This window comes from Neolamprologus brichardi, chromosome 10 (assembly GCF_056152115.1).
Source record: "Neolamprologus brichardi isolate AB-2024 chromosome 10, ASM5615211v1, whole genome shotgun sequence".
In the NCBI taxonomy this organism is placed as follows: Eukaryota; Metazoa; Chordata; class Actinopteri; order Cichliformes; family Cichlidae; genus Neolamprologus; species Neolamprologus brichardi.
In genome coordinates this window covers 26,457,377-26,478,409 of record NC_142113.1, presented here as the reverse complement: position 1 = coordinate 26,478,409, position 21,033 = coordinate 26,457,377, and the positions used below count along the sequence as shown (strand labels likewise).

Here is a 21,033-nt window from a genome sequence, read left to right as displayed (position 1 = left end):
TTCTTCCAGTTATTGAGATTGTATTCTAAGATTTTGAGAACTGATGAATAGTTTAGAGGCAATCATCCCGACAGCTAGAAGGAAACATGTGGTTTAGCCCTTCCTCACAGTGTGGTAGACATTTAGATTTGGCCTGATTCATTAATTTTATCATTATGGATATTAGGTTAAAAACTTGTGGAAGGGCCATTGGAGAATTTAAATAAATATAATCTGCATATAAACTGATTTCATGATGAAAGTGGCCTGTTTGTGCGTGTTTTGTTGAATACCTGCTGTGAGGGGCTCAGTTAAAATAGCAAAGTGGACGACCTTGTCTTGTACCTCACTCTAACGTCTTCTTCGAGAGGTCCGGGTATTAGTTACAACTGGTGCAGAGTGTGAGCGGTAAAGAGGTTTGATCCAATGAATGAACCAGCGCCCAAACCAAAATGTCCTTGGGATCGCAAAGAGGAAAGTCTTAACTTTATCAAAAGCTTTTTGTGCATTCGGTGATGCCGTTATGGTTTTGAAGTGGTCTCTGAGATTAACAGGCGGCGCGTGTTGGTGGTCTACGTTTAATAAAGCCTGTTTGGTCTTAGTAAGTTAATAACTGTCTCTAATCTATTGGCTGGTGTTTTACTGATTATTTTTAGGTCATAGTTGGTAAGACTTAATGGTCTGTAGCTGGAAGTGAGGTCTTTGTCGGTCATTGGTAATAGTGTAATAAGAGCCGTGCGTTTATGTGCGCGGGTGTGAGTCCTGATAATTTGATTCCTTTGACCATTATGTTGAATAAGGGAGAGAGATGAATTGCCAGAAGTGTTTAAAGAATTCCAGTGGATAGCCATCAAACGGAGAGATTTCTTGTTGGGCAATGAAGAGATGGAATTTCTTAAGTCTTCTGAAGTTTGGGTTGGTCTGGTATGTCAGGCTGTGCTTTGGATAATTTTGAAAGTTCAGGAATGTCAAGGAAGGAGTGAATGTTGAGGATAATTGGTACTTTTTGCGAGTAATAGAGTCTCTCATAGTAATCATAGAACAGGGGTAGGCAACTCCAGGCCTCGAGTGCCGGTGTCCTGGAGGTTTTAGATGTGTCCATGATCCATCACAGCTGATTTAAATGGCTAAATGACTCCTCAGCATTTCTTGAAGTTCTCCAGAGGCCTGGTAACGAACTAATCACTTGATTCAGGTGTGCAATCTAAAACCTGCAGGACACCGGTACTCGAGGCCTGGAGTTGCCTACCGCTGTCATAGAACATCCTGTGACGAGAATGTTTTGCTTTGTTTTTCCTAATGTATTAGCAACAAATTTTCCATTTTTCTTCTGCTTGTCCCTTGATGGTCTTTGTTTCACAGAAATGGGAATGGGATTTGTTTTCTAATTCTTGTTGCTTTGTCAAATATGAGATGATTTGCCGCCTAAGAAATGTTGTTGCTATTTTAATTATGATGGTGAGATTTCTGGAAAATGTATTTGGAAAAGAAGGGAAGTACTGTTTTATGTTGCTAAGGTTATGGTAGCTTTTCAGATGTATGTGTATTTTGAATAGTTTAGTAGGAAAAAAATGCTCCCAACCTACTAACCGATTTCTGTAGCGGAGAGCATTCAGTTTTATCTGACCCGCTGATTCCCAAACTACAACCTGTAGACTCCTGTTAGGCTTTGAAGGTTCTGCAAATGAGCAGGTTGTGTTTACAATAAATAAAAAGTACTATAAATACCTGATGACGTCAAACTAACTTGCGTTTTAATCTGTTTTGTCTCCGCTTAAACCAGAGAAAAAGACTTTTCTTGCTCAATGTTTACCACAATTGTTTCCTCCACATATTGGCAAACTTTGTCATTTTGGTGCCAGACATGCAGTTTACATTTGGTATTTTGAAGCATTTCCATTGAAAACAGCTGCCTGGTGTGGTTAAGTGGAGTTTACCACCTGGTATAATAAAACGGTGACGTCAAGCATGCATAACGCGAAGAGGATTGTAAAGTCAGACGATGATTGTCTGCAGGATTGTTAAGAGTGATTCTTTTTCACCGCTTTGATCCATTCTTACTTACGATGATATTGATTAGTGCTGCTTTAAGAATAAAGAGAACAGAAGGTGGAAAGGAATGAAAACACTTTACAAAAAGAATGGGTTCCATTTTGTTTGCGTTTTAAGCTAACACATGAGATAAATGGGATTCGCAACTCTATTTTTTTCCCTTAATCATCAACAAATGTCTCAGATGCCCACATGAGATCCCTCTGGTATTTAAGTCCGAGCTCTATTCATTGGCCTTCCTTTTTCCCAATTATCAGTTCTTTTTCTTCTGACCCTCAGAACTAATGAACAAACAGCCACAGACACACTGCACAGCCCTTCCTCAATTTACCACCTCCTATCAGTTGCCTCACTTTATCTTTTAGTGCTTTCTTCTTTCCATCTTAACACCCACATTTTTTTTCCCCGCAAAGCTTTTATTTACAAACATCATTTTCGGGTGTTTTATGGCTCCCTTTAGGAATGGAGGATGGAAGAAAAAAATGGAAAAATAAAAGATGAAAGGATGTACGAGGATCGAGAACAACACTTAAGGCTGCCGAGGGAGAAATAGATTTCAGACGAGCAATGATAAATAAGTGCAAGTCATCAAGCACGGTTCTGCTTCTCTCCTCTTCTTTTTTTTTTTTTTTGTAGAATAGTTTGAACGTGGTGATATAAAATGGTTATCTGAGCTTGAGAGGATATCAGCATGAGTTTCAAGCAGACTCATTTGATTTAACAGGGTTTGGCAGTAGTTTTGCTGCCTCTGTCAAAGCTCAATTGTATGAAATCTGGATGACCCAAAGCCATCAAAGAACCATGGAGTATAGTATTAGTATCTTGTGTGTATTAATAGTGTGTCACCTTATTTTGACTTTTAAAATCTGTTACAAGTAGATAGCAGGTGGAAAGCTTGGGTCTTTACAGCGCAAGTTATGATATATGGCGAGCCAAGGCTGGCGGCAAAATAGGAAAGGAGAGCTCAGAAACTACATAAGGCAAGCTGTTACGGCTCAATAACACAGGCCTGTAATCGACTCACGTTTCAAACATACACACATGAAGTGAAACAGCCCTTGGTCGGGCTGCTTTTTATGAGGAAGCACTCTGCACGAGGTGATCAGCATATGTTTTGTTGACATAAATTTAAAATTTATTGCCGTTGTCAAAAGTGACTGTTGGACAAAGTCGATTATTAACTGAGTAAATGGCCTGAGAGAGTTTTATGTGAACTTCCTTAATGGGTACAGTCAGTCTGTTTCAAATCACCCTCCCTCCCTGGACTGCCACCCACCACACACCCTCGTGTAGACACGCACACACCTCATCATCTATTTCAGTAGCACAACATGAAAGCAGACAGTTACGATGGGATTTGAGAAAGGGTGTGCACTGAGGGGGTCTATCTCAAGTAAATCACTAAGCTGAGACAATATTTTAGTATCCTTATGCATACCATTAAACCTTGTTAAAGCACTGAAGTGTGTGAAACAGAATTACTGAATAGCCATTATCAGCTCTACTTAAGCACACGGAGCATTTCAAGGCATATAAAGTATGCCTTAAGTACTAACTGTTTCCTAATGATGCATACTATTCTGCTGTACTGCACTGTCCCCAAAGAAGTAGGGTTCATAAATACTCGCTGTTATTAGACAAGCTAATCACAACATTCATCTTCATAAAGGTATTTTTTCACCCTGTCTCGTGTATATAAAGGGTAAACCTTTCTTTATGATCATCATCATAATAATCATGGTATCCAGTCAAGGTGGATAGACTGACTGAAACAACGTTACACATGGATTATACTCTGATACAGATAAAGACATCTGCCGACGACATGGATGAGTAGTCATTCCCGTTATACGTCTTTGAAATCCTCCCAAAGGGCGCATGCATTGAGGTGCGTTGTAGTCCCGTGTCCCCATGGACCAGTCCACCAAGTGACAAGAAAAAGCAGATAGCCTTGCGCTCACTGATGACGGCATTTTTGCCACTAGGATCCAAGTGGACTCATCAATGAAGAAACTAACACACCAATTAATGAGTTATGTGCTGGCTTAATTATGGCAGCTGTACAGATAAAGCTGCTTATACTGCATCGGGTTAGCTTGTGGAAGTCATCAGCAGTTTGAATTTTTACCGCTGCCGGAGCCCGAGGTGACCGTATTTGGATCAGAGAGTAGAACAATAAAGTTACGTCCACGGTGGAAGCAATTCGTAGTGACGTGGCAAATAGAGAACATAGAAAGTGAATGACCTTCCATGACTTCAAGTAACTGTGGGCACTAACTGCTGGCAACAGGAAGTGGGTAGGACCTCGGGTAAACTTTTCTCAACTTCCAGGCAAGCAACTGAAGTGCCTACCAATGAGAGTGAAGAATACCAATTATTGACATATGACCTGGGAGTAAACGTATTAGAGGTTTCACCTAGGCAACTGTAGCCTGGAATGACCACAAGAAAACCTAGCCGTCGGCTTGAAATACGAGTATTTCACTGACCAAGACTGGAGCACAGATTCAGACCAGCAGCTAGCACAGTCAACCAGATTAAGCTACACTGTGTCTTACATAACTGCTAATACACCAAAACATGGCCGAGAGGTCCAGTTCCGTTAGACGGTTTAGAGAACAAGAAGCAGACGGCTAGCAGACAGCTGTCAGCTACAGCTTCCTTTGTTGCCATTCACCTGTCAGTGTTCATGTCTCTACACTTAAGTCTTAATAGAGTGAGTTCTAAAAAAATCATCCACCATGCAAACTGTTATGAAATAGGTCAAAATCATTTTTCGAGCCTGTAAATATTCTTTTATCTGCTGTCTAGTTGGGCCTTTAAACATTTCAGTTAGCCTCAAGTGGCCTGTAGAGAATCTGCAGTTTTTGCCAAAACAAATGCGTTTTTAAAAAGGCGGTCTTCTAAAATTCCCAACCCTTCCCTTTAACACACAGAATCACTTTAACAGGTGCTGTTGCCATTCTGTTGAACATCAAGTAATGTGCTTTTTCAGTAGGTAGTGCTAGCCATTGCAGTTAAAGTTAACACAGCCCCAGCTACAGACGTGCACGCCACCCTTTGCTCATCAATGCTACATTTACGGTGAAAATACATGGCATTGGTTCCGCTTTGAGTGCCCTTAATAAGTCCATCCATACCGTTTCAGTGCTCTGTCTGGGGGGCACAATGGCCAGATTGAGGAGGGACACAAAAGGCCTTTGAAAGGCTTTGTCCTCTGTGTATGTTGTGGCTTACCACGTACGTGTGTTTTCTCCTTATCTGATTGAGAGCGTGTGAGTACATCGCATATGACTCTTACAGGAAAGAAAAACCCTTTTTCATAGCTTTTTCCAGTTGATCTTTTGTCAAATCATTTTTCCGTTTTCAAAATTGTAAATTTTGTTTTTAATATTTCTAAAGCAATAGGAATAAACGCTAGTCTTTGATGCCCTTGAGTAAAAGAAAAGGTCATTTTTAAGGGTTACTGTTTTGAAACCAGTCACAGAGGAACTCTATTATAGAAGCGGAGAAAAAGAGTGGACAGTTTGTCCATTGGCGGTTGCCTCAATAGAACTGAATACAATGCAGCTCTACTGCACTTGAGCAATTTGGAGTTTGAGCAATTGCTTTAGAGTTTTTCAAATATTTGTGCAACAAAACAACATCCTGATGTCATTTTGATGCCATGTTGTCATGCCTGTTTGCCAAGTTTTTCAAATTAGATTAAGATGTTTGTTTTATGCTACTCTTATGATGTGCAGCCGCTAAATATAACATTGGTATCTGGAGCATTATTGCCCTTTAACGACATGTAACACTCTATGACACTTTGTTTCTCCTATTTTGTTGTTTTTAAGTGTCCTCTTCCCTTTTGGGGGCAGTTAGCATTTAGAGGACCTTTTAATTGCTGACTGCATGCCAAAGGGCTGTCATTCCGCCCTTGATTTCCAGGGTCTCTTCACAACTTCTAACCTCTCTTTAATTTCATACTTCTCTGGTTTTTACCCTACTCGTGTCAGGTTTGGAGGATATTTTGCAGCAATTAATTGTAAGTGAAGTCATACTAGACTTGATAGCTTAATAACTCCCAAAGCCATTGCCATAGCACGCGCTATAATCTCTTTCTGTCTGTCCTGGTCTCAATCCTCGCTTTGTCTCTTCCTTTCCCTCTCGAGGCACAAAAGAGAGCTGTAAATCAATTTGCATTCGACATCTGACATCAATCAGTCATGTTTTGGGAAAGTGGCACCACCTCCTCCTCTGTAGCTTTGTTGAGCCGCTAAGATGGATGGCTGTCATCTCACCCAAGTTGAGCAGAACTCTCATCAAGGGCATTGTTTCCCCAAGAATGCACTTGGCTGATCACTTTTTGCCACCTGACTAGTCAGTGGAGAGCGTGAGCTGTATTTGATGTTGTCTTTTTTTGCCTGCTTGAAGCATACACTCACCCGAGTATAGAATCGTGTCTTTTTCCTGTGCACTTTTTTTTTGGTATGGTTTTTTTTTTTTCCAGCTAAAGGCTTTTTCACAACCTGTCACTTTTTTTTTTCTCCCCCGCAATCTAGTATTACCATCAGAAAAGTAATGCTTCGTTTTTGGAGCTGTGTTGTGTGAAAGAGCAACAGTTGTAGAAGACTAAACGTGCCAAATCAGAAACAGCACAAACTTGACAATCATTACAATCATGGGTGTGTCTGTGGCTTTTGTGTACCTCTCTCAAGGCGAGGTATTTGAAGTTCTCAAGATGCTTAAGGCACTGTGGCAGTTGTTTGGCAATTCGTGTCACTTTAATTGCTTTAGAGCACTTTCAGATATCTCTCAAGAATAATATGCTTTGTACTGAGCCGTGGGGTCTTTGAGGATTTGAGGAACAGAGAGAGCCGTAAGACTAGACTTTTCTGTTGTCAGATGTTATTTACTTAGCTAACCTTCAAGGCCTTTACTTCATAATCAAATATTGACCCTTAGTCTTGTCTGACCTTGTGTGCTTAAACTACGTTACAGCTTAACGACTGTCCATTTGGAAATAGACAATTTATTGCAAATCTGATTTGGCTTCAAGCTACGCAACAGCTCATAGCTCTGAGAGCAGTCGTCAAAAACCGTTCCATAAATGGTTCGTAACAGTAAGTAGAGGTTTTGCGTGTTTCTGTTTCACTATTTATTTTAGCCTATTTCACTTTACAGCATCATATCCCTCTGCAGCGCTCTAGATGTAGGTAGCTGATAATGCCGCCTCTGCTTGAATAGCACCTTGTGATTTACAGCGGCAAGTCATGGTCTACTGGTCCCTGCAGAAGAATATGTGTGGTAGATGGATGACTTGTTACACTCATGGTTACTGTTATGTGCTGATGTTTAGACTGATGGAGTGTGACATATTCTCTCAAAATGCACAAGGCCAAACTTTCTCTGTTCTGGAAGTCTTTAGTTATGAGCTGTAAAAAGCCGCTTTGTTAGCGACACAAACGTCTATCGGAGTGGTACATTAAGCGCTGGCTGGTCTCACTGAAAGATAGTAAAATATTTCTTTTTGCTCTTTGTCAACAGAAAGATGCACAGTGGAATGAAGACCTACAGCTGTGAGCTGTGTGGGAAGAGCTTCCTGGACAGCCTCCGTCTACGAATGCATTTGCTGTCTCATTCAGGTAAGGAAATCAAACTAACCCCAAAACCACAACCCCTCGCTGTGATCACTGTTGAGCTAGCAGTAACAGTCTTTAAAGAAAAGAGCATTCACTGCCGCCGCTCTGTACAGAAAAGCGCTACTGGCAGGTTTTACTGCTGTCCGAAAATTCAAACTATGACTCCAAATTAAGTGAAAAGTAGTCATTTGGAACCCCACTGATAACCCACGGAGCCTGGGCCTGAAATGTCTCATATGTTTGGATCCATGCATTGAAAATTATACATTTTTAATATATCTGGTGATGCCTTTCATAGAAACCAGAGTATTCTTTAATTCATTGAAATATGTTTTGCATAATGAATGTAATTATGTAATATGTGTGTCAAAAAAGTAGTTGACTTGGCAATACAATGGTGTTAAGAGGAGTCAAAATCTCTGTCAAATAAATTTTGGATAAGCTGCTCAAGTGGCAAACTTATTTAGTCATTGTGACTGAGTAAGGTAGCAAAATGTTGGTAAAGTGTATCACCTGCTGATGAAGCATGCCATGTTAATTCATGTTCCAGGTTAAAGCTCTGAAATGAGTTGGGGTTTTTAAGTACGCACAGAAAGTGCAACCTGTCAGTCACCTTGGCACTTACCGCTACAAACAAAACGAGACAATGATCATTTTCACCATTTTCGGTGCATCAAAAGCTGCAAAGTAATAGAACAAGAATGAGCAGCCTCAGTGAGCCGTTAGATAAGGAGCTGCAGGCGACAGGCTGTACTCCACCAACTTCTCAACGAGGTAACCAACTCCTCTCACTGTGCCCTGCTGTTTGCAGACTCGTGCCATGTGCAGCATTAATTCAGATCTCAGTTGCTCACAGGGCGATAGAAAAAGGCCAATTAGTGTCTGACTTCTTTATTAAAATGACAGCAGTTTGTTTTGCTGCTCCATAATTTTTTGACCTGAGGTACTTGCATTCGCTACAGACGTCACCAAAGCAGTAGTAAAAAAATACCAGAACAATACTGTAAGAAAGGTTAGAGGACAAATATTTAGTAACCAAAAGCTTGACATGTGACTAAATGTAGTTAGTTTGGCTCCCCCCCCCCCCCCCCCCCCCTCCCTCTGCGTTTAATTCCTTTATTATGTATTTCTCCCAGTGACACCACCTCACTGTCATAAATAGTAGTTAGAGCCTTGGAGTTAACTCATAAAACTGTTTTATGTTCCTGAAAGTAGGTGGTGTTGTAGTTATTATAGTTACTGATAGTTAATTAGGACTAATAGAATCCAAATACACTGTAACAGGCTTTCAGTATGATCAGTAATACAAAAATACATATGACCTAATGGGCTAAACATGCATTTTAGCTTTAAACTTCATACTCTTACGTTGTCATAATCATGCTAGCATCTGTTAACACATACAAAGACTGATTTGCCCCTATAGACCATAAATGCACTGTGTAGAATATATTCGTTGCAAGCTGATTTTTATATTTAAGCATTTACAATAGACTCCAGTACTGAAGTTGCTGCTGCCTGAAATTGGAATAGAGGGAAAAGTTGACTTACATTTGCTTTGTCCTACTATAAATATTCTATATTGAACATGTGAATGTGGAGCATAACCTAGTTGCAGTGATTTGTGGATTAAATGACTCTTCAAGCTGAGCAGCTCTGCGAAACTTAACCCAAGAGGTGCCTGCACATCATCATCCTGTCATCCTACACCTCTGTGACATTAGAGGTCTGAAAGGTAGTACAAGTCAGAACAGTGGACACATTGATTGGTGGAGTTTGACACTATTACACCCACCCACTTGCACACATACACACACACCCACACCCTAGCAGTCTGGGTGCTCTGAGCCTACTGCTTTAATGGAATGAACCGTCTTTTATAGGCAGCAAAGAGTTCCCCACTGCTAAGGCCCTAAGTGCAGATGGTTTATTGAGACACTGTAAAAGCCACGGAACCTCATGAGGCAACACCTCCTGCACACATACACAAAACCCCAAATTTGTGTTAATGTTGGCCCAAGGATGGAGCCATTTGTCCAGAACTCTGTTTATAATGGGACACGCTGAATTTTCTACTTAGCGCCACCTTTATCACCAACAACCACGCTGACAGAAATGTAGAAAAAGAGTGAGAGATAGATGTGTGTTTGAGATTTTATGATCATAATTACTTCCCGAATAAAGCAGGGCCACTTGTTTAAAAAGGAATCTTTTTCTTAATTAGAAGAAAGTAGCAGAGTATAAATAAAGTCTTCTAACGGGCTCTTTTGTAGACGCTGAAGTAATATTTGAATAGATTTCCAACAGAAAGCTTTATCAACAGGTTAATAAAAACTCACAATTTGTACCCATTATCATGAGGTGAAAACTCTGCTGATAGGAGATCAAATGGAAAAAAAGAGCGAGAGATATGACTGAAAACTCTAGGAAGAACCACATACTCCACCTTGAGAATGGCAACTGAGCGGAAGATATGGGCAGTGTATTTTTAGCAACTGTGGCAGCAAGTGCACAAACTTTTTTTTCTTCTTCTTTCTTTCTCTTTTTTCCTCTTTCCGTGCGAGGCAGCCTTGACGCACGACATCAACCTGTACTGTTACACACATCAGTGTTGATTCATAGCCGCTTTGGTCTGGCGTAAAAGGCAAGACGAGCGCTTCTGTCGAGACGGGCGACGGTTAGGGAAGAGACAGCGCTGAGGCAAAGCTTCTTTGATAGTTTTTGTTGTCTTTTTTTATTTTTTGCACTTTTTCAGGTTTTTTTCTCTCCTACACCTCCGCCTCCACCGTTTGACTTTCAAGGCTTTTTCTCGGTCTGACACCACGTCTGGATTTTTTTTTTTTTTTTTGGTCGTGTTTCTCTGTAATGATGACACTTTACAAAGTCCCAAAACCCTTAACCTCAGCCCCTCCACCCTTCCTCCTCCTCCACCGCTGCCGCCATCATCCTTCAGCTCGCTTCATAAAAGGCAGAATATCAGGGAGATGAAGCAAGAGAGTGGAGAGGCTTTTTGGGATGCACAGCGTGTCGTGGATGTGGAGCATTTCAGACATTGCTGCTGCTGCTGCTGCTGCCTCCTCCCTCTCCTCTGCTTTCCACTCTGTCTCTCACTCTCTGCCTGTCTGTCCGCCCGTCTGTCTGTCTCTCTGTGCTTGTTGTACGGAGGACTTGGCAGCTCGCCAGTCTGGGCTGCCTGCCACCACTGAGGGTACAGTATGTACAGTCTACCTTGTGCCAGCTATTTATTTTTTTCTTCTCGTCTTGTTCTGTCTCAGTCCGTTCCACGTTGTTGTTTTCTTTTCTTTTTTTTCCCCTTTTTTCTAATCTCGGCCTGACGTTTACTGTTTGACAGCCTTTGCTGAGCCAAGGCCTGCAGATGGAGGCTTGAACAGGGTGGGGAACTCTGACTCAGCCACTTTTGGGTGCATTTATAGGACCATAATGTTATTGTTCATGAAATTGTAGCAGCACCTTTTATAGTATCAATGCCTCAACTTAAAAGTACTGCTGAACTTTTGCAGTAAATGTAATGTATTAAATCTGTCATCTCATATGTTGCCCCCAGTCCATTGAGCCTGAGATTCTTGGACTCAGTCTCAGTGGTCTCTTAAAAAACCAAATACCGAACAAAGGTTTACTTATTTAACCTACATTTACTCACATGCATCCAATTCTACTGTGTCCCATTAACGAAAATGTGCAATTAGTCAAAAGCAGATTCATCATTTCATTCATCAGCTGCCCATTTCTGCTTTCAGTGATTGTTCCACTTTTAAGATTAAAATTATTTTTCTTTATTCTTAATACATTCAGTTTACTTTTTTTTTCATTGATAACTGGTTGATTTTACTACACAGTTAAAGTAATTAGCTTTTACATTTGATTTATGTATTTCTTATAAATTATGTTACATTAAAAAAAGTATCAGCATCAGTAGTAGTGGAGAAAATGCAATACAGTGATGCACAGCAGTTTCTTTAAACAGGTGAGCCCATTTAAAAATGGTATCGTTTCTACTAATTACTACTCAAAAAAAATAAAAAAATAAAAGAAGACAGTGAAAATGCATTGTTTCAACCATGTCAAAAATAGTCTGGCTTTCAGACAGCACCCAGTTGTGTGCGCATGTGCACGTGTGAGTATTGCCGCACACCAACCAAGACCAGACCAGACTGATATGATTCACAGTTTGTTTTCCAAGTGAGATTGCAGTATAATAAGATTACCAAAAAGACTCTTCCTGAGCACCCATATTGTCATCTCTGTTACCACCAACTTTTCATCTCACTTAAGAGACTTAATCTTCACTTTATGTTATGTGTACATAGTAGAGAGCTCCTGGATTAGCCGGCCGAGTATGTGTATGAGAGAGAGAGGGGAAGAAAGACTTGATGCACATCGTAAAAAAAAAATCCATCTTTATTTAACCAGTAGCTGTCTGTGAAGTGTTTTGCTAAAGGGCACAATGTGAAGATGTATGAATGGAGAGATGCTATCAGTAATATGTTGCTTGCTAGTAAGAGAATCAGGAAAACCACGCTGCATGTTTACTTCTTGTAAGTGCCTGTTACCACTGTCTGTTTCCTTTAAATCGATGTTTATCCGTGATTACGATACAGTATGTAGTCTTTTTGTTAACAGAAAATGGAGGTCTTTCAGGTTAAATTTGTTTTCGCCATTTCTCAACTTGAATCTATTATGGTACTTCATGGAAGAGAACTACATAACGTACATTATGTATTTACTAGTTATCTTCCAACAGAGCAGTGTCCCCAATCAAACACAGTATGTTGTGCACTTATTGGAAATGGGATAATTGCATTTGGCTGTGATTGACACGCCAGCTGCTGCTTTATATAAATATTTACAACTTGTCCAGCCTCCGACTACACACTTTAAAGGCTTCTGTGTTAAAGATGACAATTTAATACTAACAAACATCAAACAGTAGCGCCACACAGTGCCTGAAAAAAACATGTATCACTGTTAGCTAGCTATCTGGAATTAGTATCTTCGCCTATGTAGCCAAAATAAAAACAACTGAGGGGTGTTTTTGACACCACTCAGTTGTTTTTGACTGTTATGAGTTATGACTGTTATGAGTACACCATCTGGACACAGCATGTATTTACTGAAAATAGCAAGTGTAATGGAACTATAGAGTTTGAGTCATGGCTAATATTTCTGGTGTTTCTTCATGTTAGCTCATTAGCTGAACAGGCAGAACTCGATTTCCCAGTGGAGTTTAGTTGAGTCAGTTATTTTAGTTGTTTTTCAGTTGCTGTGCTGTGGTGAATCCAGTTTGAGAAACCGCTTAAATGTCTCCATTCACTAATTATAAAGATGGGGGGAAATAACTTGTGGCACAAATTCAGGAAACTCCTCTATCTTCTTCAAAAGTGATGTGCTGAGAAGTTTGGTGATTTTTTAAAAAAATTTTTTTATAAAAATCATTAGAACATTCAAAAATAATCTTACTAAAAAATATATTGTTTTAGTTCTTATAACTGGAACAGATGTTTATTACTTAAACAGTGGAAACTTTTGAAACCTAAGCACAAAATGATGATATTAAAAACACTTGACAGTATTTTGTTTTAGTGTGACTTCAGTAGCTCAATATGCACTTAGTTTCTGACACGTTGTCAAAAGCTTTGTGGAGATGAACCAGCACAGTATTTGGTGATTGCCCTTTGTGCAAGATTGTAAGAGTTCTTGCAGTACTACAAAAATAACGAGCACGAAATAATGAACTTTTTATATGGAGCAAACTAGTTCTGATACAGCTGGTGTTTACCCATCACGCTCTCGAGCTTAATTACAGTTTACCCACAAACACATATTATCTCGGAGCATCCGCATTATCGATGGAAACATAACTTTACATGATAATCTCTTGGCATTTTGGGGTCATGTGTTCTCATTGTGTGGCGTGTCACACTGGCCTCATCAGTTTGGTATGCTTGTGTTTGGCTTGTGCATTAGTCAGCCTGTACAGCCAGTACAGTGTTATTTCCCGTGTGAGGTTTACTGTTTAGAGATGTGTTTCTAACCAGCCTGAAGGGAATTTATCTTTTGTTGGTTGATCTTTTAGGGTCGCGTGCAGAAAAACAAAACCAGTGTGTTGTGTTTATCACATAAAGCCAATGTGTGGAGAAATTGACGATATCACATCATGAAGCTGCCCGAGTGGTAATGGAATGATGCTGCATGAAACTGGAAAAAGTCTATATTTACTGCATTATTCAGATGCTTGACTGCTTTTTTTTTTAAACAGAAGAAATAGATGAAAGATGTAAATGTCTGTTTTAAATACCGTGCTCTGCAGCTCATTGGATTAGGACAGTACGCATTAACATTGCAGAAAAATCTGGCAGAGTTATTCAAAACACTAGTTTTCCTGTTGTGCTTGACCAGCTGTTTAAGTTGGCTCCCTTAAATCGAAAGCTTTGTTCCAAGCCGATCCCAATCTGAGTGTGGGAGTAAGATGCCCACGTAAATGTCTAGAACATTTAGGTGAGGAAAAATGCAAAGAATTTGGATATGAATGTGGCGAGGCGGGAGGGCTGCTTTCCCATTGCTCTTTGTCTGTGTTTCTATCTCCGTGGCGTTTGGTTGTTTGGCAGTCAACTGGTCGGCTGTTTTGGCGATGTGCCGGTTCTTCCCTCAGAGTGATGACGACATATTTGTGCCGGCAGGTCTGGATGTTCTGCCAGCATTCCAGCATTTATGATCGCTCGCAGATGTGAGTCCAGGAACACACTGTACTGTACCCAAACCCAGAAATTAATGAAACTTGACTGCCTTCCAGGCCAAAAATTCCTAAATGTGTATGTGTCTGACTGTGTGTGTGTATGCATGAGTGAGAAGAGAGACAGGAGACACAAGGGAGGGAGGGGTGGCAGGGGGGGAAGTGCTATTAAAAGCAAGTAGCAGGAAAAGAAGTAGTTCAGGAAAAAAAACAAAAGTATGACCCAAAGTGTCGAGCTTTTTGCATGTACATTTTTCTTTCACCACAGCTGATGTTCTGTCCTGCATGCACACACACAAATGCATGCACACACACATTGTTTTCTCAGGTGGGTTAACACAAGATGACAGACAAAGCAAACAGCAGTAGCTTATTCTGTAGTGCCATAACACTACCCCCTGTGCAACTTAAAACTTCCCCTGCAATTCTTGCAATACTTCCCCCGACCTGTTGATTTACTGTTCCGAGCACGACTGGGATTATGCAGCTGGAGAAATCTCAGCTGGGTTATATTACATGAGAGGGCACATGGGGGACAGGCAGAAGGTGACACAGCACAGGGGTCTACTTGGAATACTATAGCATCAGGCGCTGCTGTCAGTATTTTTATTTCCCTTCCAGGGGCAGGGGAGGGGAGTATGAGAAAGGAGAACTTGTTAGACCACTGTCACGAGCAAATGTGGCTTCATTAAAAACGTGTTGGTCTGTGCAGCTGCGATCCTTGGTGAGAACTCGGTGTACCTGTGCTCTGGGCTTCTTGGAAAGGCAGTGGTTTAAAGAAATAAATCATAAAAATAGCCTGGTTGAACAGAGTAAGAGATGATCCTTTCTGGCAACATGGCCAGTTGGCAGCTCTGTGTCTGGAACCTCCCTTAAAGTCAATAGCCAGTGCCTTAAATGTCATTTTAGTCAGCGTGGCTTTACCTGACACCTGTAGCTGTCTTCCTGGAAGCAATTGACAGGGTATTACCCGTATCGCTTACTTCCACGAGTATCTCACTGTCTAATAATATGTTTTGTATTACGATATGTTTTCCAACAGAGCTGAAAATTATATTGCAAAGCAATTTAATTAATGCTCTGGTATAAACATAGGTGGTATGTAGGCACGTGGAGCATTTTTGCATCAGACTTGATGATATGAAATTCTGTCCTCATGTTTATCCTCTAGTTAGTTTTTTTTTTTTGCATAGAATAACTTGTGTTGTTTGTTCAGTCCAAACCTTTTACGCTGCTATTTCAACTTTAGATATTTAGACTTGCAAAATATTTTTTCAGTTTTTCTATTTTACTCTTCACTCATTCAAAAAACAAAACAAAAAAACTTCCCACAGAAAAAATGGCTCTCTTCCAATTTTGTCATTCTGGCAGAACTGTATAGCAGAACTGTAAAAACAGATTTGCAACTGGAAAAGGCTGCCAGTCTCCTTTTGACAGTTGTTCTTTCTGCCAAAGAAGTCTCAATAGTAATTTGTCTAACAAGTTAAATATGAATGTCTTTTCAAACTGCCTATCATTTTACAGTTATATACAGTGATGCAAATGTTTGAAAAACTCATAACTGTAAGTAAAGCAAGAAGATGGTTTTGAGTCAAATACGCGCAGTTGTTGAAATTACAATACTCGCTTAAGGTAAGGTGGTACTGTGCAGATTTGTTTTCATGTGTCCTCACAAATAACCACCAGCGAAGAAGCAGTTGCAGCGTATTAGCCCGTAATATAATGATTATGTTACTTCAGAGAGCTCTGGTATAGGTTACTCCTAAAGCCCGTCATTCAAAAAAGTTGGACAAAAAGTTAAAAGTTGACTTTTCAGCCCTCTCTATTTTCAGACAGGAAGAAAAAACATGAGGACTTGATCTTATTCCTTTTATTACAGGGATATTGCAGCTTTAAATCCTTTTGGTTGCTAAGTAGCGAGTGCCCCTGTGCTCCCTTAATGGGCCTGATTTGGTATTCCGCTCTGATGCCAAGTCTTATTTTTGTATGCGAGACAAAGTGTTTTGATGGTAAGTGATTGCTGAAATGTCTGTGTCTACCAAAGGCTGTTTTTTTCTTCTTTTCTTTTTTTTTTTTTGGTTGAGAGTGAGAGTTTTATGGCCTCTCACAGTACAGTACACTGTGTGCCTTCTGCTCAAAACAAGAACACAGTCGATTGAATTTTGGATTCGCTTCATCATCCCTCCCTCCTCCCAGCAGCTTTGTTGTCAGCGAGCAGCATGTGTGTATGTGTCTAAGAGAGAGATGTGAGTGCTCTGTCTATGTGTGTGTGTGTGTGTGTGTGTGTGTGTGTGTGTGTGGTAAAAGTCAATTATTGCAAAAGGCTGCCAATTAATTTGCTCTCCTGGAAATTCAAATGATACTGTAGAATGCACATAAACACACATGCAAATCAAGCACGCGCGCACACTCGCATGCACACGAACATGTGGTGAGCTACACATACATGCATGTGCACGCACACACACACACACGCACAGTGCTCACCATTAAGTCAAAAGGAGGGAGAAGATACAGAGGCTGCAGACATTTGTTTGCTCCAGAGTGTGATGTTAAATTAGGTCGTCTGTGTGTGTGTGTGTATGTGTGTTTGGTGAGCTCTTACTGGCTGAATAGTGAGCATTGCTCAAGGGGGCTAAAGCAGGATCAGGTGGAATTTCTCAGTCTAGTTTCCAGGTATTCTGAGAGTGTCTTTTTTTAGGCAAAGGGTCCTTCAGACTGTCTTGGGGCATTTGGATGACAGAGTGGCGGAGCTGATTGAATCCTCAGTGGTACTTGTCTGGACACAATAAGTCTTCACTTTAAGCTTCTTGCCTAACATTATCATCATCGTCATCATCATAAAAAATGCAGTAATACATATATATATATATATATATATATATATATATATATATACTCTTAAAATCCCCAGTAATGCAAAATGTAGTCCACTGGGATAAAAAAAAAAAAGAATAAAATGTGTAGAGAAGTAGTAAAACTCCTCTTTGAAAAACCAGATTCTTTTACTCTGTGATTTGAATTTCATCCCACAAATGTTACATACCGCACTACGAGCAGTGCATAACGAGAAATGCAGTGGCAATAGCTTCCTGTCTGGTAGAATCAAAACAAAAGGATGACCAAGTGAAACCAAAATTGACCAAGAAAAGCTTTCAGTTATGTAAAAACTTAAAAGTGTGTTTTTGAGAGTGTGTATATGTGGCACTGGCAAGGTCCAGTTGTGCGCTTCTGAATAGCAATTAGTGGTATTTGCCACATTTGGACGAGGTTCTGCTATGTGTGTCTGGCCTGCACATGTTGATATAAACCCAGTTAGATTTTTATTTTGGTTTTTATCTTTGTCTTTGATATGTAATTATTCTTGGCCAAATTATTCACAAGGATCGTTAAGTTCTTGCACGTTGTATCATGGTAGGCCTGCATGTATGTAATGGTCATTTGAGATGTGCGTGTGTGTGTGTGTGAGTGAACGTGAAGGGACTCTTAAAGGATTCCCAAATGCATTACAAACACCCCACTCCCACAAGAAAAGAGGGGGGGGGGAAAAAGCAGAGGCAGTGATGAGAGGTTGGTTGTACGAGGGGTGGGGGGGGGGGGGGGGGAGATAAGGTTGTGAGAGCAGGAGGCTAAATTTAAATCGTAATTGGCCGACTTCCACAAGCTTGTGGGCATTTTAATGAGTCATAATAACTTCATTTAAAACCAGCTGAGCAGAAAATAGATTGGAGAGGAGCCTGTGGCTAGTATGGATTTGTGTTGCTTTGTGCGAGTGTGTGCGCAGGCATGGGTGTATTGAGCTCGACTGTAAAACCTACAAACATGCACGTACACACGCTTGTGCACACAGATGCACACACGTATGTACACATCCCAGTGCAGAAAGCAACCGGCGCGACATTTACACAGGACAGCTCACAGGACAGCGCCAAGCTCGTTTTCACGCGGCGTTTGTTTGTGTGTCGATAGACTGTAACGACACGATCGATGCATTTGTAATGCGGCGGCCGCGACGTTGTTTGCCACATGCTAACTCTACGGTTCCAACTAATTCTCTCCACCTAATAGTCAAATTGTGTTGAGTATGAGGATGGAAACAATCTGCAGAAGAGAAAAAAAAAAGCCTTTTTCAGCAGAAAACATCAATTTAAATATATTTATATAATACGTAGTAACTTTTCTGTGCAAGTTTCAAAAAAGTTTCCACGTTATAGTTGCTGTAGGACTCATTTAAAACCACAGGGTTGTGTGTAGTTAAAACAGGCCTATACTTTAATAGTCTATTGTATGACCACAGACTTTCAGTCATGTGTGCTAATATCCAAGCATGAAATGTGCTTTATGTCTAAGGGTGGTATGTCATGTAAACTGCCTGTGGTGAGTGCTGCTGAAACTCTGTAGCTGTCAGCCAGCTGAACACTTGCTGTCGTATCAAATCAGAGCTTGCTCTGACAACCCTCTCTGTGTATTGTTACCATCATCTTCTCACAAGCTGGATAGGGAGTCACACCTGGAAGCGAAGCGAGAGTTATCCATGAGATAGACGGCGTGCGACCAATTCCTGCCGGGGACGGGGGTAAAATCGTTGTTCTCATTTCAAAAATGCCTCAGATTGCTTCAGCATTATGTCCAACAGTAAAACATTGTTCCTGTAATGATATAACAGTGTGTCATACATTCACGCTGGCTATTAGATTTTCACTAGCACTTGTCGCACTTTCTCTAATGAGCCCCTGGTATGCACTGACATCGGCAGAAATGGAAGTTAGCCAATCAAATTTGACAGCTCCTTCATTGTGTCATGACAGTGTGTGTAATTAGGCAGGTTTCACGTCAGCGTAGACAGTCGCACTCTCTGTTCGCATGTCCTGCCCAGTTGTTCTTCTCTTAGATTATCATCACGCCCGTGCCTCATATCGAGGCGGTTTTTTAAGGGATTGGCGTTTCTGGGGCCAGACAAATGCTTTTTGTGTGTGTGTGTGTGTCTGTGTGCGTGCGTGTGTCTTGACCTCGCCATGTGACAGTCTCATGAATTATGCAAGTGTCATTGTCTTTGCCCACTTCACACAGCATCCAGGCTGCGCACCGTTTAAATTTTGCTGTTTAATTTTGCCCGCTTTTATATTATTAAATCATCTCCATCAGTGCTGTTTTAGTTTTTGACAGCTGGCTCCAAATTTGCTTTATATTCCCAAAAAAGAAAAAAAGGAAAAGAGTTTGTAAGTTTGGATGAGATGTTTTAAAGACTTTTTTTCTTTTGCAAAGCATCAAAATTCTGTTACAGCCCCAACTGAGAAAGCTGAGTGAGGGGTTTGTTTGTGACACAAACGGTAATAAAAGTAAATATTCTCTCAGGCGCGACCTTTTATTGCATTATGTAAGTTGGCCAATAGCTCTGGGAAACTTTTTAGATCAATTTCGCAGCACAGATTAGAAAGCTATGAATCCCATTTATGGAAGAGCTCCCTCATGAAATGCTCTTTGAAACTTTTATATTTTCGGATGAAGAGAGAATGAACCCGGCTAAGCAAAGATCTGCCGACGGCACTTTCATGTGGGGGGAAGAAAGAAAGCAAGAGAAAGTGAAAGGAGACGGAGCGAGCGAGGCAGAGGGAAAAGATAAAAGCACTCCCAAAGCCATCTGGAAGTAGCCAGGACACACAAGGATTGCTTTTATGCTACTAATTCCACTGGGAGGTGCGACATAAAAGCAAAGCATGGATATTGTGTTATAACTGTTGAAAACAAGCGAGTGGTCACGGAATACTAATACGACTGGTCAGAAGGAAAAGCAGTTCAATCCGGGAGTAAACAGGCTTTTGGTTGGATGCCCCCCACCACCATGCCCCCGAGGATTTCAGGGGGGCTTAGGTGGTACAGAGTATATTGATTTGGAACTATCAGTCCAGTGTCTTATAGACCGATTCGGAAACAATTTGCAAAGACTTTTAGGCAACGCCATATCTATAACAGCCTATATTATATGTCTGTCTTATACAAGTTGTGCTTTAAATTCTGATTTAAAAATATAAGTCCTCAGGTTTTCAACATATCAAATAGACAAAGATGCCAGTCGATCCAGAGCTCACAACATTATTGTCCGTTATCTTTCTCTTCTTAGCTCAAACAGAATAGTGAAGCGTCTGCTGCCTGAACTGCCTGACGCCAAAGCAGGCAGGACTGGAACCTTTAGAATAATAAACTCTTGGAGAACTAAAGGCTGCCATGATCTGTGCGAGCATGCCACGGACAACAAAATAAATACAACACAACAGAAACAACGTTATCCTGACAGCACTGTTTGTCCAGTTATGCCTGTGGCAGTCTGTGTGATATGACATTGCGCTGCTGCTTCTGATTACCTTGTAATGTCTGCATCCATTGGCCCGAAACATCTTCGGCTTACTCGATGGTTTTAAAAAGGACTTGCGTGGAAATGTTCCAAGCCGAGACATTATCACCAGCAACCTGTTTTACAGTCGTTGTACTCAGAAAAGCGTGTTGATGAATAAGGGAGCCACACTCGAAAGTCACTTCAGGCAATATTAGGGGAAGAGACAAAACTACTTGGTTAGTATTACATAACAATTTATTCATGTGAACTCATGCAACAGTCCCAGCACC

General features: G+C 40.7%; 1 protein-coding gene across 2 annotated transcripts in view; it reads left to right on the top strand.

Annotated features, from left to right (window-relative positions):
- The window catches only part of zbtb16a (zinc finger and BTB domain containing 16a), a 137,900-nt gene that overhangs the window by 46,186 nt on the left and 70,681 nt on the right, over positions 1 to 21,033 (top strand). For both annotated transcript variants that reach the window (XM_006785089.3, XM_035905341.2), the window contains exon 3: positions 7,564 to 7,661. In XM_006785089.3, the coding sequence (XP_006785152.1) occupies positions 7,564 to 7,661 (98 nt within the window). The remainder of the gene's footprint in view (positions 1 to 7,563; positions 7,662 to 21,033) is intronic.